This window comes from Typha latifolia, chromosome 7, assembly GCF_019914945.1.
Source record: "Typha latifolia isolate L0001 chromosome 7, TyphaL0001v2, whole genome shotgun sequence".
Classification (NCBI taxonomy): Eukaryota; Viridiplantae; Streptophyta; class Magnoliopsida; order Poales; family Typhaceae; genus Typha; species Typha latifolia.
In genome coordinates this window covers 12,482,834-12,496,475 of record NC_133092.1, presented here as the reverse complement: position 1 = coordinate 12,496,475, position 13,642 = coordinate 12,482,834, and the positions used below count along the sequence as shown (strand labels likewise).

General features: G+C 34.5%; 2 protein-coding genes across 2 annotated transcripts; both read left to right on the top strand.

Moving 5' to 3' along the window:
- The first annotated feature begins 1,351 nt into the window (after positions 1-1,351).
- On the top strand, positions 1,352-2,410 carry LOC140792662 (membrane protein PM19L-like). The gene is made up of 4 exons (XM_073143783.1): positions 1,352-1,624; positions 1,778-1,997; positions 2,078-2,123; positions 2,198-2,410. The coding sequence occupies exons 1-4, from the start codon at positions 1,498-1,500 to the stop codon at positions 2,291-2,293; spliced, it is 489 nt and encodes a 162-aa protein (XP_072999884.1). The 5' UTR covers positions 1,352-1,497; the 3' UTR covers positions 2,294-2,410.
- A 1,418-nt stretch (positions 2,411-3,828) lies between these two features.
- On the top strand, positions 3,829-10,693 carry LOC140792360 (uncharacterized). Its single transcript, XM_073143312.1, has 4 exons — positions 3,829-4,136; positions 4,228-4,556; positions 4,674-4,755; positions 10,362-10,693. The coding sequence occupies exons 1-4, from the start codon at positions 4,022-4,024 to the stop codon at positions 10,364-10,366; spliced, it is 531 nt and encodes a 176-aa protein (XP_072999413.1). The 5' UTR covers positions 3,829-4,021; the 3' UTR covers positions 10,367-10,693.
- The last annotated feature ends 2,949 nt before the right edge of the window (positions 10,694-13,642 follow it).

Below are 13,642 nucleotides of genomic sequence, written 5' to 3'. Positions count from 1 at the left end.
TCTTATAAATAAAACGATAAAATATTTAGTCTTTTAGCGCAGATGAAAAACACTGAACTTTAAGTTCAATGTAAAAAATATAAAATGCTTATGAGTTCAACCTCGAACGGACAATGGAATAAAGGGCCACCGGAACCTACTTCTATCTTATATAAATCATGGAAATGGAGTGCATGTACACCACCCTCTCGAAGATTGTTGGGTCTTGAAGAATTGGATGCAAAGAGAGTAGTAGCTTTTAGTATGACCGAAGCTGATGAACTCTTAGACTAAAACTGGAGTAAAGGAGCAAGGCCGCCGGCAGATAACTTAGTCCATGGAGTGTGTGAGAAAAAAAATCCTCCTAGTGGGCAACTCGATTGTTTGGGAATATGCTGCATCACAAGATAGACATAGACTATAGCAGTGGGAATACATCGCCAAATCTATTCCTCAGAAATAGTTTCAAAGCTCACGTAGTATTTCAATGAATTCAAATATCAAATTTAATTTACTACAAAATATGGGAATTGATATTTTACAGTGCAGTATTTGATTTACTTTTTGCTCTTCTTAGATGAATTTATTACAAGATAAAAAAGTCATTATAGATAACGAGATTTAAGTTTGCTCTTTATATAATAAAAATTATCATATATATATATATATATATAGATGTATATGTATCTATTATTTTTCTGCTAAGACCTATCTAAATAGTAGTTTAATCTTGAGGTAGTTAATGGTCGTTTTAATGGTTTAAATTTGTTATTAATGGCACTAGTCAATTTGGGTTAGTTGAATTAATATGCTCACTTTTATGGTTGAAGAAGAAGGTAATTCATGAATAATATTATACTTACTTTTTATCTGTGGTTTAAAAAAGAGTTATATTTTCTATTATGTTCCAATACTAGGATAGAGAGTCCTCTCCTTTGGTTTGTTATCTAATTTTAAGTTAGAATAAGAAAACTAGAATAAAGAGTCTATTGGTTATATTAGATTTGATGGTTTTTAAGCAGAAACTATGAATAATAGGATCCCTAATTCATTGATAAGGGTCTTTATTCTTTACTTTCTCTAACCTCTAGATCATATTGTGCTTAGTTTATAAAGGCAGCTTTGTCTCTAACTTTTACTTTGGACCTTCAAATTAACTTTCAAACAATGCTAATTACACTGAAAGCTAATTAATTAAAGGGAATTCTTCTTGCCTCTACCAAAAGGAAGCAAAAGGAATATGGAATAAAGAAGTGAAAATTTAATTCAAATAAAAACACCAACTCCATGGCTAGCTTCTTTCCTTGAACTTGAAGTTCTTCTCTTCATCTTTACAACCTCCTTAAAACCAACTTGCTCTAAGGATTGGCAAGAAAAGAACAAAACTTTATAGTTGTAAGTTGCAAACTAGACTATATATATATATGATGATGATGATGATGATGAACAAGTAACCCTTCTCATCTAATCCCATTACTCTATCTTCTCTTCAAAGCTCATCATAAGAAAATTTCATCAATGGCTAATGAGCAATTAAAGCCCATTGTTTCCCTTCTTCTCTTCCTCAACTTCTGCATGTATGCCATTGTTGCAGTCATTGGTGGATGGGCCATTAACCTCGCCATTAATCGAGGTTTTATCATAGGTATATTTCCCTAATCTTTCACTAATCTTGTTTTTTTTTCATTATTACTATCTTGCATCCCAGTGCATGAAGCTCTCATATATATATATATATATACAGTCTCACCTCATTTCTTCAAGACTTATAAAGGACTGAGATTGTTAAGTTTGACAGGTCCAGAATTAGTACTTCCAGCTAATTTCCCTCCAATCTTTTTCCCAATTGGAAACATGGCCACCGGATTTTTCGTGATTTTTGCGGTGATCGCCGGCGCCATCGGCACCGCTGCGGCGATCGCCGGATTTAATCACATTAGGTTTTGGAATTATGATAGCTTGCAGCCTGCTGCAGCCTCAGCTCTCATTGCATGGATTCTCACCCTTGTAGCCATGGGGTAAGTAGTAATTAAAAGACTATTATTACACTAATTAGGTTGATCTAATTAAACTTGGGTCTTTATCTCTATAATGGCAGTTTGGCCTGTAAGGAAATTAATCTTGGTGGAAGAAATGCAAAACTGGTAAGATATTAAGACAGAGATTGTATATCAATTTTTAATCAATTAATTTGAAATTGCTAACATTTGCTTTGCAGAGAACAATGGAGTCTTTTATGATCATCCTCTCAGCTACTCAGTTTGTTTACATTCTTGCCATCCATGGAGGACATCAAAGAAGAGTCAGGAATTGAATTTGGAGACTCTTCCAATTTGAGAATTATGATTGCTTTTGATTGTTTGATTTTTCTTCTTTCTTCTCTCTGTTGTGTGGTGTTTGTGATTAATCCAGTGTGCAGTGATTTAGTTTATGGATTATCTGAAGAAAAAAAGAGTTGATAATAAGCCTGAGAATGGGTAGATTTCTCAAGCCATCTTGTTTATTTATTATAATAAAAATTGAAAAATAATGAACATAGAAAAAGGCAATCTCAATTCTCAAACACACAGATTTTTTTTATATAAAAAATACCTAAAACTTAGGTTAGATACTGCCGTTCATTTTTCGGGATCAAACCAATTTCTAAATAATTATAACAGTTACAAAATAGACTTATAGATAGTCGTTGATACCCACGGCTATATTAATAAGATCTTGTTTGTTCAAATCCGCGATGTACTGCTTTCTATAATTGATTTCTAATCTCAATGACCCTTGAGATGAAGTTTTTAAGATCCGAAAATTATGATATAGATAAAAATACTGATCAGCATGCTCAATCATGGATCGTCCCAAAGATAGGTGATCTACAATGATCTTTAAAAGATATTAGACCAGATCTCCTAAGTTAGGTTAAAACTCTTTTATATACATCTGTCATGCATAATCAAAATAGTTCTAAAAGATTACACACGAAGTTTGCATAAAAGTAAAAATTCATAAGTGCATTCAAAAAGCATTATTTACCTTTCAATAGCGGTACTTTTCATCGGATATTATTTATCCCCGTAAGTGCATTCTAACATCCGATGACCAAAATTATCTTTTCTCGATTTCCAAATAATCTAAATTTTTAGGGTTATGCTTGGTCCGATCTGATCCGACCCGATTACTAAGTTAAAAAAAAGAAAGAAAGAAAAGGATAAAAAGGAGGAGCTGTCAGTAAAATAATACAATGAAAGGGGTCTACTTGCAAAGGCGGTCTTTAATTCAAATTTGAAAACGCCATCGAAACCGATCTAAGGTCCAAACTATGCCGACTACTACGCGCGTCATTCGCGAGAATCCCCTCGTTCCCCACTCAATCTCCAACACGTGGCTGGCAGCGAACTGCGCACGTGATCCATCCAGAACATTACAAAACAATACTAGGAAAGGACAAACGTAGAAATATTATACTTTACACCCCCACGTTTCATGAATTTACTTTTAGAACCCTATCCTTTCAATATCTACATTTTGCTCCTCCTCCTTTGTATCTTACTTTAAAATAAAACAAACACTTTACCTTACATATAATTACACTTTGCTAATTCTTTTAGCTTTACGACCGAACACTCTTTTAACACTTTTTGGGCAAGGTTCAAACTTAAGATTAACTAAGAAATATTCGAAAATAATTTAAGATTTAACTTAAAGAGAAGAACATTTTATTGGAACCCTCTCGTATTACTCTGAGGTGCATTTTGTCAATTGAATTTAACATAAGGTGCATTTTGGTAATACAATCCATAACATGTAGCTTAGAAAACAAATTATAAAAATACAGGGTGGGAAATGTAATTGTTCAATGAAAACGAAGGAAAAATAATCAAAACCCCACGGAATCTCATCATCTTCTCCTCTTCACTTCAGTTCTAGATAACTCTTCTCTCTCTCTTTCTCTCTCTCTCGCCATTAATATTCTCTCTTCTTCTTCCTATTCCCAATCCTTCAAATCCATTCGGCGGGAGACCAGAAGAAGAAATCGAGTCCATCAGCCATGCCGTCAGGCCCCAAGAAGAGGAAAGCAGCAAGGAGGAAGCAAGAGAAGGAGAAGGAGAAGGAGAAGGAAGCCATCAATCCACCTTACTCTCCTACCACATCTTCCTCTCATGGTAGTCTCCATATCCTTTATCTCGATTTCCTTTATTCTTATGCTTGGTCTTGAGATTTGTCTCCTTGTTGTGTCCTGTTCTTGATTTGAAGAGAACAACGGCGATCTGAGCTCCGTCAGCACCAGCAGTGACGAGAGGGAGGAGAAGAGCGCGGCGGATGGGGGAATCGGAGAGGAGAAGAAGGAGATTGAGACGAAGGAGGTGGAAGCCGTGAGCGTGGAGTTGGTCAAATCGGAGCAGGTGGAGGTGATAGAGATCGGGATCGAGGAGAAGAAGGAGATCGTTTTGGTGAGTGATGAGATCGAGAGCAAAGCGAAAGAGGCGGTGGTTTCGGAAACTTCGGCTGCGGCGGCTGAGGGGATTCCTGAGGGGAGAGAAGTGTGTGAAAAGAGTGGGGAAACAGAGGTGGTTACTCCTCAGGTATGAAGAAAAAAGTTTTTTTTCCCTCGATTTTTGAGTTATTTGATCTGTTCCTTGTTCCGTTATTTGATTGGAATATGTTCTTTATTTATTTGGGGGTTCAATTGGATTCTTTAGATGGTTGCTGCGCCACTTTTAAAGCATCGGACTTCCTTTTGGAATTGCTGCGGATTATTAGATGCATTCGCAGGATCGAGAGGTAAAATTTTTCATTTTCTGTCCACTAGAATTAATCCTTTTTATTCTTAGGCCTTGTTACGGGAACGAGATGAATACCTAGATTTTCTTTTTTTACATATGTACATGCGGAAGTAGTTATTATAGATAACTCTTTATAGTCTTCGTACTGAGCATCATAGCACCTTGCTCGGCTACAAAGTTTAATTCCTGACCTTACCTTGCTATGTCGGTTTCGGCTTCACCCCTCCACAAAGGAAGGAGCTTGCCAAATTAAGCAAGGGATACCTTATCAACATCGACCAACAAAATAACCATAGTACCATACCATCAACTGTATAACGAACAAACAAAGAATGATCACACGAGCTCTGTCTTCATCCAGCTTCATTCACCACGGTCATCTTTCATTTTTCACTCCCCCATAGAAAAAAGTCAATCCCTTGCTTTAGATGCACGCGGTTCGAAATTAATACCGGATAAAAAAGATTTCGGTTATGGTTTTCCTTGTGATGGCCCCGGACTCGGCGGTACTTGTGATATGGGACGTTTAAAAAAAAATTAGATGTGTCCTTAAATGTACTTTCCTAGTTAAGAATTTGATAAAGTCAAAGGAAGCAATTGATACACATATAGCAGTTTAGCCTTCCGTTTTTCCTCTCTTTGTACACTTGCGCAACACATGAATAGAGCTTTAATATTGTGGAATAATTCCTCCCAAGATTTCCATTTCTAACAGAACACAACTCTATTCTGTTCTAATCAAATTGACCAGATCATTTGAGCCATCTAAAGTTTCCACCATTTTGTAACACCCTTCAAAGTTCAAACCCAATTTAGAGTTCACATACCAAACATCCTTAATATGTTCCAGAGTCCTATTCCCAAAAATAGCAACACATGGAAACACTTCAGAAAACCATCCTCCTGTCCTACCAATCTCTAGTCCTCACATAGCAGTACTTCAGAAGACAGACGCTTCATTGATTCTTTCTTCTCACAAGGACATATTTGCTCTAACCCACCATCCATTGAAATGCTTTTAATCTTCAAAGTAACCTTCAACTTGATGATCATACCCCCATTTTTTACGAACTTATACAAGGACTTGACAGAGTACACTTCTCTACTATCAAACCTCCATCTGATCTTGTCCCTTGTTTCATTGATTCTGACCTCAGCTTATTGGTGCAAATTCAGCAACTCTTGCTCAGCTTGCCTAAGATAAGCATCCCAATTTCTTCTATAATGAATTAACCGCTGCTCTATTTTTGTGCTTAAATTCACTTTTATGGGTCTTTTGGTTGCTAAATGCTAGTTTTTTGTGTGCATGTGCAGAATAGAGGTCATAGCCTTGATTTCTAGGTGCATTTTTCAGTAGTAGCTTTTGAAACACTTGTTTTCGTGTTCTTAGTTTGTTTAATATTATAGCATCAACCTAATATACATCCAGCCATTTCCCCACAAATTAGAGATTTGACAATATGCCATGTAAGTCATATGCGTCTTTCTAGAATCCGTCATTCACCACCCAATCAATACTATGCAGAGGAGCACAACATTATGCTATTGAATAACTAGCAAGCAATAGGGTCACATGGCTGCTCCTAGAATGACTACCCAGTTAGTCATTATATTCCAAGAGAAACATCGTGTTTATTACTGTCAAAGTATCTATTTTATTAGGTTTACTTAAGCTCCAATTATTAAATCAATATCTTGAATCCGCATCCCTCTATTCCATCTTCCATGGGTTCTAATGGTGGATAGATCTCAAAAGTCACAACCATTAACAAGGAGAGAGAACGGGGTTTTTCTCAGAGTGGTATATATATTGTAAAAATATAACATGAAGGCTGTAGGGTGGTCATCCCCATAAGCATAGAGACATCATCTAAATGGAGGTTTCTGTTGAAGATCTGTCAGATATGTATAGTGAGGTATGGAAAGACGTGAGCTCGAAAGAGGTAAAGAGCTCAAAAACTGAAAGAACTAGTGGCAAACATGGTAGCAAAGCAAGGTGTTGAGGAAGCCTAGGATGCTACTCATGTCAACCAACAGCACAGTGTATAGGGTGGGGCAAGGGATGAGTTGCATCTATTCCACCTTAGTGATTGACTGGATAATTCATTAGGAAAGTGGGTGAGATGGATACTTCATTAAGAAACATGCAAACATGGGGATGGGGAAAAGTTCATAATAAACATAAAAAATCCACAATGTCCTTGTTTTAGAGAAGTGTACTCCTTAGTTTTACCTGAGACGTCTTTTAAGGTTTACCATTACTGGATTTATCAAAGATGTTATATAATTGTCTAAATGTCATTCAAACTGCATCATCAATTAAACATTAAACTCTCTTATACAAAAAATCTAAAGGTTAATAGACAGAAGGTGCAAAGCTAATTGGATATGATAATTTAGGGATTAGACTAGTTTAAAGATCACATGTGAAGTTTTAATGTGAGAAACACAAGAAATCATAATTAACATAAGCCTAGGGTAGAAGAACCAGTGTGGTACCTAGAAGCCTCACACTACCATTGGCTTAGGCCTAACACCTGGCTTTTGAAGTCTTAGATTACTACCACGGAATCCCACATATAGGAAGATGCACTTCATTTATTATTGTTGTTTCCACTGCTTGAAGTGATTGTTATGAAAAGGCAGATTCTTTGTCATAAAACTGTTTATACAACTAAGGCATTATAGGGAGAGATGGCCAACTCAAATTTTCATCTAATACCAACAAAGCAAGTACCTATTTTAAAAATGATAACCATCTCTTATTTCTGAGATTGAAATATTTCAGTGGGCATCTAAACTGGAACTTGAAACACCATCAAGCTGAATCCTGACATCCATATTGCATTATTCTTTGGTTGATTGAGCATATCTTTTTTCCTTCTGTACTGCTTTGCACATTTGCTTTGCATTAGGGAGTTTTGAGGTAATCGATGTGTTCTCTAAGAGCCTAGCTGGTAAATCTACATTAAATTAGTCTAATTGAAACTATGATCCAACTGATCCTTCTTTTTCAAAGAAAGAGACTTAGTACATGGGTAAGGAGAAATGAGCTAGTATAAATGGTGATATTGGAATGGGAGTGGAAGATCAAAAAGTACCTGGCTATAAAGATAGTTAGGATGGCCCATTTTATTCAGAGGGCAGCACACAAGATAGAGCTCAATAAGTAAAAAGCTTCCAAATAAACAGTCCCTGGTGGTGTGGATTTGATTCAATGAAACAACCTAACTAGTCGAACATTATGCTGGGATTCCTTGTTTACTGTTTGTCTCCTGTGTCATCATGAATATTCTCTAATTAGTCTGGTAATTTTTATTGCATGAAGGAACAATCCTCTCCATTAGCTTACACATTTTAAAAATACACTAGGATTAAAAAATGTTTATAGTTTTCCTCTTTAAGTTGTGAGATAACTGATGTTGCTTTGTTTATCACAGAAAACTGTGCGTGCTGTTTTAAATTATTTCTTTCAGAAGGTCTGTTATAAAATGAAAGTTTTAATCTAACTAGGCATGTTAATATTTTTTTCTTGTGGCTTTTTAGGCTTATGATTTTATCTTTCATTTATCATGGTGTCAGCAAGTTGTTAGTGCTTGGCTGCTTCTCTTGGATTATTGGCACTTTCTTGCTTTCCTTTTTGTGAACTTTAAGGTCAAAGCTCATGGAAATTTGATTATCTTGTGACTATCCTCTGTTAGATGAACAATAAATTCAGTAGGTTTAAGCTTGCAAAGTAGGAGTAAAGATTTACTATTAGAGTGCTATATTCTAAAATTTAGGAAGAGCAAGAAGCAATTGTGTGTCACAATCTTATGTTGGTTCATGAAAAGTATCTGACCAAAAAGAGTGATGGTACAAACAGAAAATGTTTTCAGATGTGCCTCTTGCAAAGTAGGAGTAAAGATTTACTATTAGAGTGCTATATTCTAAAATTTAGGAAGAGCAAGAAGCAATTGTGTGTCAATCTTATGTTGGTTCATGAAAAGTATCTGACCAAAAAGAGTGATGGTACAAACAGAAAATGTTTTCAGATGTGCCTCTGGTGGTCAGGATGATTGCTTTCCAGTAGTACTAATAACTTTGCAACATAAAAGATGGAGTTATATGGAAGTAATCCGAGCTCGGCTCGGGCTCAAGCTTGACGCGGCTCAGCTTGAATTGAACCAAGCCTGAACATGTTCTTGAGCTCGATTTGAATTGCAAGCCGAGCCTGAGCGAGCCTGCTTAGGCTCAAGTCAAATATAATATTTATTAATATTATATATAATAAATATATTTATAACTATCAGATCTTTGATCAAATGGCTCCTATCTCTATCTAACCCTAAATCTAATAATATTCTCCCTCACAAACCCAATCTTCTCCATCGGCCTCCTCCTCCTCCAATCAAACTCGGGCTTAGTCTGGCTCGGCTCGATTTGAGCTGAGCCAAGCCTGAGCTAGAGCTGGCTCACTGAGGCTCGACTCATTTACTATAAAACCATGATAAATTAGTTCACTATTACTTTTTTTGAATGTAATAGACTAATTGTTTTAATTTGTCCTTGAGATTATTAGCTTTGTTGTCAAATGTATAAAAACTGTTATGCTTTGACTTTTTAAAACCATTTGTTTTATATCATTTTCTTTGTGGTAGTTTATGAAGCACATATACTTTATTTACCCCTCTGTAGTAGTATTTGATATGTATCAGACTCCGATACTACCCGACACGTATCGGATATGACTGGAGGAGTATTCAAATTTAAATATTAATTTTAGTTTTTGATACGGCGTGGTACGACTCCGATATATTACTTAATCATCCAATCCTTTTATTTTGGCTAAACATATGATAAAAAACATATAGTTTATATGCATATATGATTATCTAATCCTTCATGATATTTTAAGACTTTGTTTATTTAATAATGAATTAAACATATAACTTGAAAGTCATTTAAAAATCTAAATTAATTATAGATAAATAATTGAATTAGGTTTTAATGTTTCACTAATATTTTGAATTTCATATTAGTTTTTGTTACAGTATTATTCTTGAGTTTAGGGCATCTAGATGTTAAATTTGTAGCTTTCTTTTCTTTTATCCTATCATTTCTAGGATGTAGTCTTTTCACCATATATTATATTGCTTGACAACATATTGAAAATATATTATTTATTAGAATATTAATGCAGTATCCGTATCTTATTTTTAAAAACTTGTCGTATTTTTGTATTCGTATCCCCGTATTCTATATCTGCATCTGTACTTCATAGGTGGCAGCTAAATTATGAGAAAAATAATATGCTAGGGATGTAACATGTCTAATCAAAGTACTTTTCTTCTCATGCACAGTATAGTCTAAATACTTCCTCCTAATGTTTATCCCTTTTTTCTCTACCTTCAATTGGATTCTTATAAGGAAAGTAGGTGATTTATATCAATTTTTCTTTAACTAAATTAGTTTAAGATTATTTGCCATTCATAATGTCGAACAAATAATACCTGTTAGTACAAATGAAATACATTGCTGCTCATACTTTTCATTATGTAGCATTTCTCTCAAGACTACAATACCCTGTATAATATGATTCTTTTTCATTTATCACACAAGCAGATTGATACATGAACGAGAGCTGCCAATAAAGGTTTAATTATTGAAGCTTTAGAGGATTAATGATCGAGGATGGAAGCTGGTGGTAATCGCCATCTGATGTTTGTGTGTTTGCTTTCTGGTTAGCTGTTTATCTTCTTTGTATCGATAGTCTTGTGATCAGTCTTCTCGTGTATAGTCTGGTATAATCCACACCTGAAGTAGCTAGATGCCTTGTGCTTCAAGGTTCTGGCATTGCTATTGCTTGTAGATTGGTTGTCTAGCTGGTTTATATGCTTGTGAACATAGATAAACTCCGAGAAAATTTTATTCAAATCTTCGTTAAATTCTTGGTACTCTTCTTTTCATTTAGCTTGATGATATAGTCAGTTCAGAGGAGTGTGGATATGTGGATGCTATATTAACAATGCCCATTATTAGAAATTGGAAAGCTCTTTCCTCAATCTGTTGTCTTTTGAGAGGCATCTTAATCTAGTCCAGCTTGAAACTGGGTATTGGTATAGTGTTGAAGTATCACAGGCTTATCCAAGTACATTTTCAATAATTTTATCTTCTGTTTACCAATAATGGAGTTTCATATTGGTTGAATGTTTTTTTGAGCTTAGCCCAGTAAATAGGGGTTCTAAATTTTTAAAGTTTTTTTTTTCCTGTATGCCCTTCAAAAGTTGTATACTCTTAAGGCCAGTTTTTTATGACAATAAGTTAAAGCCCTGATTTTCGGGTGTAAGGAAAAAAAAGAAAAAGAAGAAGAAGAAGAAGAAGAAGAAGAAAAAAAATAAAGCTTAGCCCATGAAAATTCATCAAACTTTTTTGAGCTTAACACATGAAAGTTCTAATTCATGGTTTCTTTTTCCTCTCTAATCACTCAGCTTTAATTGGTTAGTGCACAAAGTTTCTCTTATTTATGAATTAACTCTCTGTTAATAGTATTCAAACACTATTCTCTCTTTAGATCAATGTTCATAATTTAGCTGGTGTGATAATTTTATCAATACCTCTTTTCTTATAAAAATATGCATAAATCCCTTATTGTCTTTTACACCAACCAACCAAACTAGGCACCAATGTTTGGTGGAATGAAGATACTACTACTAGTTGTACCTTCGAAGTCTCTATCAGTATCTGGTAGCCTCCCATCATATTTGAATGGAAAAAAAGGGTTAGAAAATTATCATCATCATTAGCAACCAAAGAAGCATAATAATTAGCAAGGAATGACCTAGAAAAAGTGTTCATATCCAGCTGTGGACATGATGATCTTCTAGGGTTTAATTTATCTTTTGGCAATCTAAGGATTTAATAATGTTCATGCATCCAGTCATTGATCAAAACATTTTACATAAAAAAAAAAATTGCAACACTTTCTTGGTGTTCTATGACAACCTATTATAATCTTTAATTTTGTTTACATGCTTAATGACATAGCCAATTAGGTCAGATCTTAGCACTATAGTGGTAAACTCTCTTCAAGTGAATTACTTAAATAACATGAAAGAACTCTAATGTGGTGTAGTATCACCAACCATTAGATTGATCCATGCACTTCACTTTTTTTAGGTTTGAGATATTTCAAAGTGGATTTTTATATTTTTAACAACATATGAGTTCAATTTGAACTTATGATCTTATACTATAACAACTCACTAACTATTTTAAAATCTTAAACGGTTAGAAAATAATAATTTTTATATTTTATATTTATAATGCTACTTTATTATCCTCACATCTCTATGCTCTTATCCACCAAGAACAATATGAATTTAGAGAGATCATGCACTCACAAAAAAAGAAACCAATATGCACTAAAATCTATGGAGATGTTGATATATGGACTGTTGGACAATGGATGGAAAGAATAAAAGGATAAGGGATTGATGGGAGTTACTATTCAACCTAATATTAGACCTAACTGGTGCAATTGCTAGGTGTATGCATGAGTTTAAGAATCTCAAGTTGTGCAACCTCCACTTATTAAAACAAGGTGATAAAAGAGATTAAATTATTATTATTATTATTTTCTAATGCAAAGTGGGTAAGGGGATGAAGTGAAGTGGACAGCACAAGGTGTGGTCAAGGATTGAAGGAACTAAGTTGTGTTTTGGTTGGTCAATTCTGAAGAGGAAATCCACCTCATTCTTTATAGGCAGACAACAAATGGATCTACATGCAAACCCTAGGCCCACCAACAGTTTGAAAATCTTATATCTTATTTGAATAGTGTTTAGAAATTTGAAAAAAAAAATTATGGTAGGGCAGACCATAAATTGAAAGGATCTCAGCCATGAATGAATTGCCTTTTCAAGCAGCCTAAGAATGTTCAATATTTTCTTTGTTTGATGGTTGGTAGTCATGTTGCATCATTTTATAAGCCTCTGTTATATTGCAACTCTGTTTGCGGCCCTCAATTCGAAACCCTAAATTTTTTAAAAAAAATAATAATAATAATAGATCATATTGATTAGAAGAAAAGTTACCTCGAAAACCTTTTATATCATAACTATTTAAAAGTTTTTCTGACAAATACATTAAAACAGACTTATTTTAGCCCTCAGCTTGAAACCTAAATTGTGAAAAAATAACAAAATAAAAATAATTGATCATGTTAATTAAAAGGAAACTTAACCTGAAAACCTTATAATAGAAGCTAGGGGATCATAATTCTTTGTAGCCATTCATTTTAGGCAATGCCATTTGGGTACCTTCTTATATTGCCTTATATTGCATCCTTGTGTAGTCTTTCAAGAAGTAAAGGGTCTTGTCATACTTGTGTCATTCTTAAGAAAATAAAAAAAGAATCAACATAGTTGGTCCTCCAATTCTTTTTCCTACCAAATTCCTTGATGAGGAAGAGAAATAGTTCCAAGTATAAGGATAGAGATACACTGACTAAAACTGTCATATATATATATACATAGATAGATATAGATTGGATAATCTTAGGGTGCATGCTTTCATAGAAGCTTCATGGCTTGGATAATCTTAAGTCAATCTATGAACTACTATAAGTTGGATAATCTTGGTGGAATGATGACTTCCACTAATTATTTTCTAAAAGCTAATAGTAGTTTTGGCACAAGCCAGAACTTGATAGATAGATGTTAGCTTAGCTACTTAGCCAACTTGTTAATTACTATCATCCACTTCCATAACATTTCCTTTATACCTAATTCTTCCATTTAGTGGATTTCATGGTCCTCCAATATCCACTTCCTATTGGATCCAATTGAGGACTCCTAATTTTAGAAAGTGTTCCATAGTAAAACTACCCATGCCTACAAGTGGAT

Excerpts from the sequence above, each read along its gene's own strand:
- LOC140792360 (XM_073143312.1), top strand. The coding sequence starts at position 4,022 with ATGCCGTCAGGCCCCAAGAAGAGGAAAGCAGCAAGGAGGAAGCAAGAG. Across the intron at positions 4,137-4,227 it reads TACCACATCTTCCTCTCATG|AGAACAACGGCGATCTGAGC; the intron begins GTAGTCTCCATA and ends CTTGATTTGAAG. Across the intron at positions 4,557-4,673 it reads CAGAGGTGGTTACTCCTCAG|ATGGTTGCTGCGCCACTTTT; the intron begins GTATGAAGAAAA and ends TGGATTCTTTAG.
- LOC140792662 (XM_073143783.1), top strand. The coding sequence starts at position 1,498 with ATGGCTAATGAGCAATTAAAGCCCATTGTTTCCCTTCTTCTCTTCCTC. Across the intron at positions 1,625-1,777 it reads TAATCGAGGTTTTATCATAG|GTCCAGAATTAGTACTTCCA; the intron begins GTATATTTCCCT and ends TAAGTTTGACAG. Across the intron at positions 1,998-2,077 it reads CTCACCCTTGTAGCCATGGG|TTTGGCCTGTAAGGAAATTA; the intron begins GTAAGTAGTAAT and ends CTATAATGGCAG.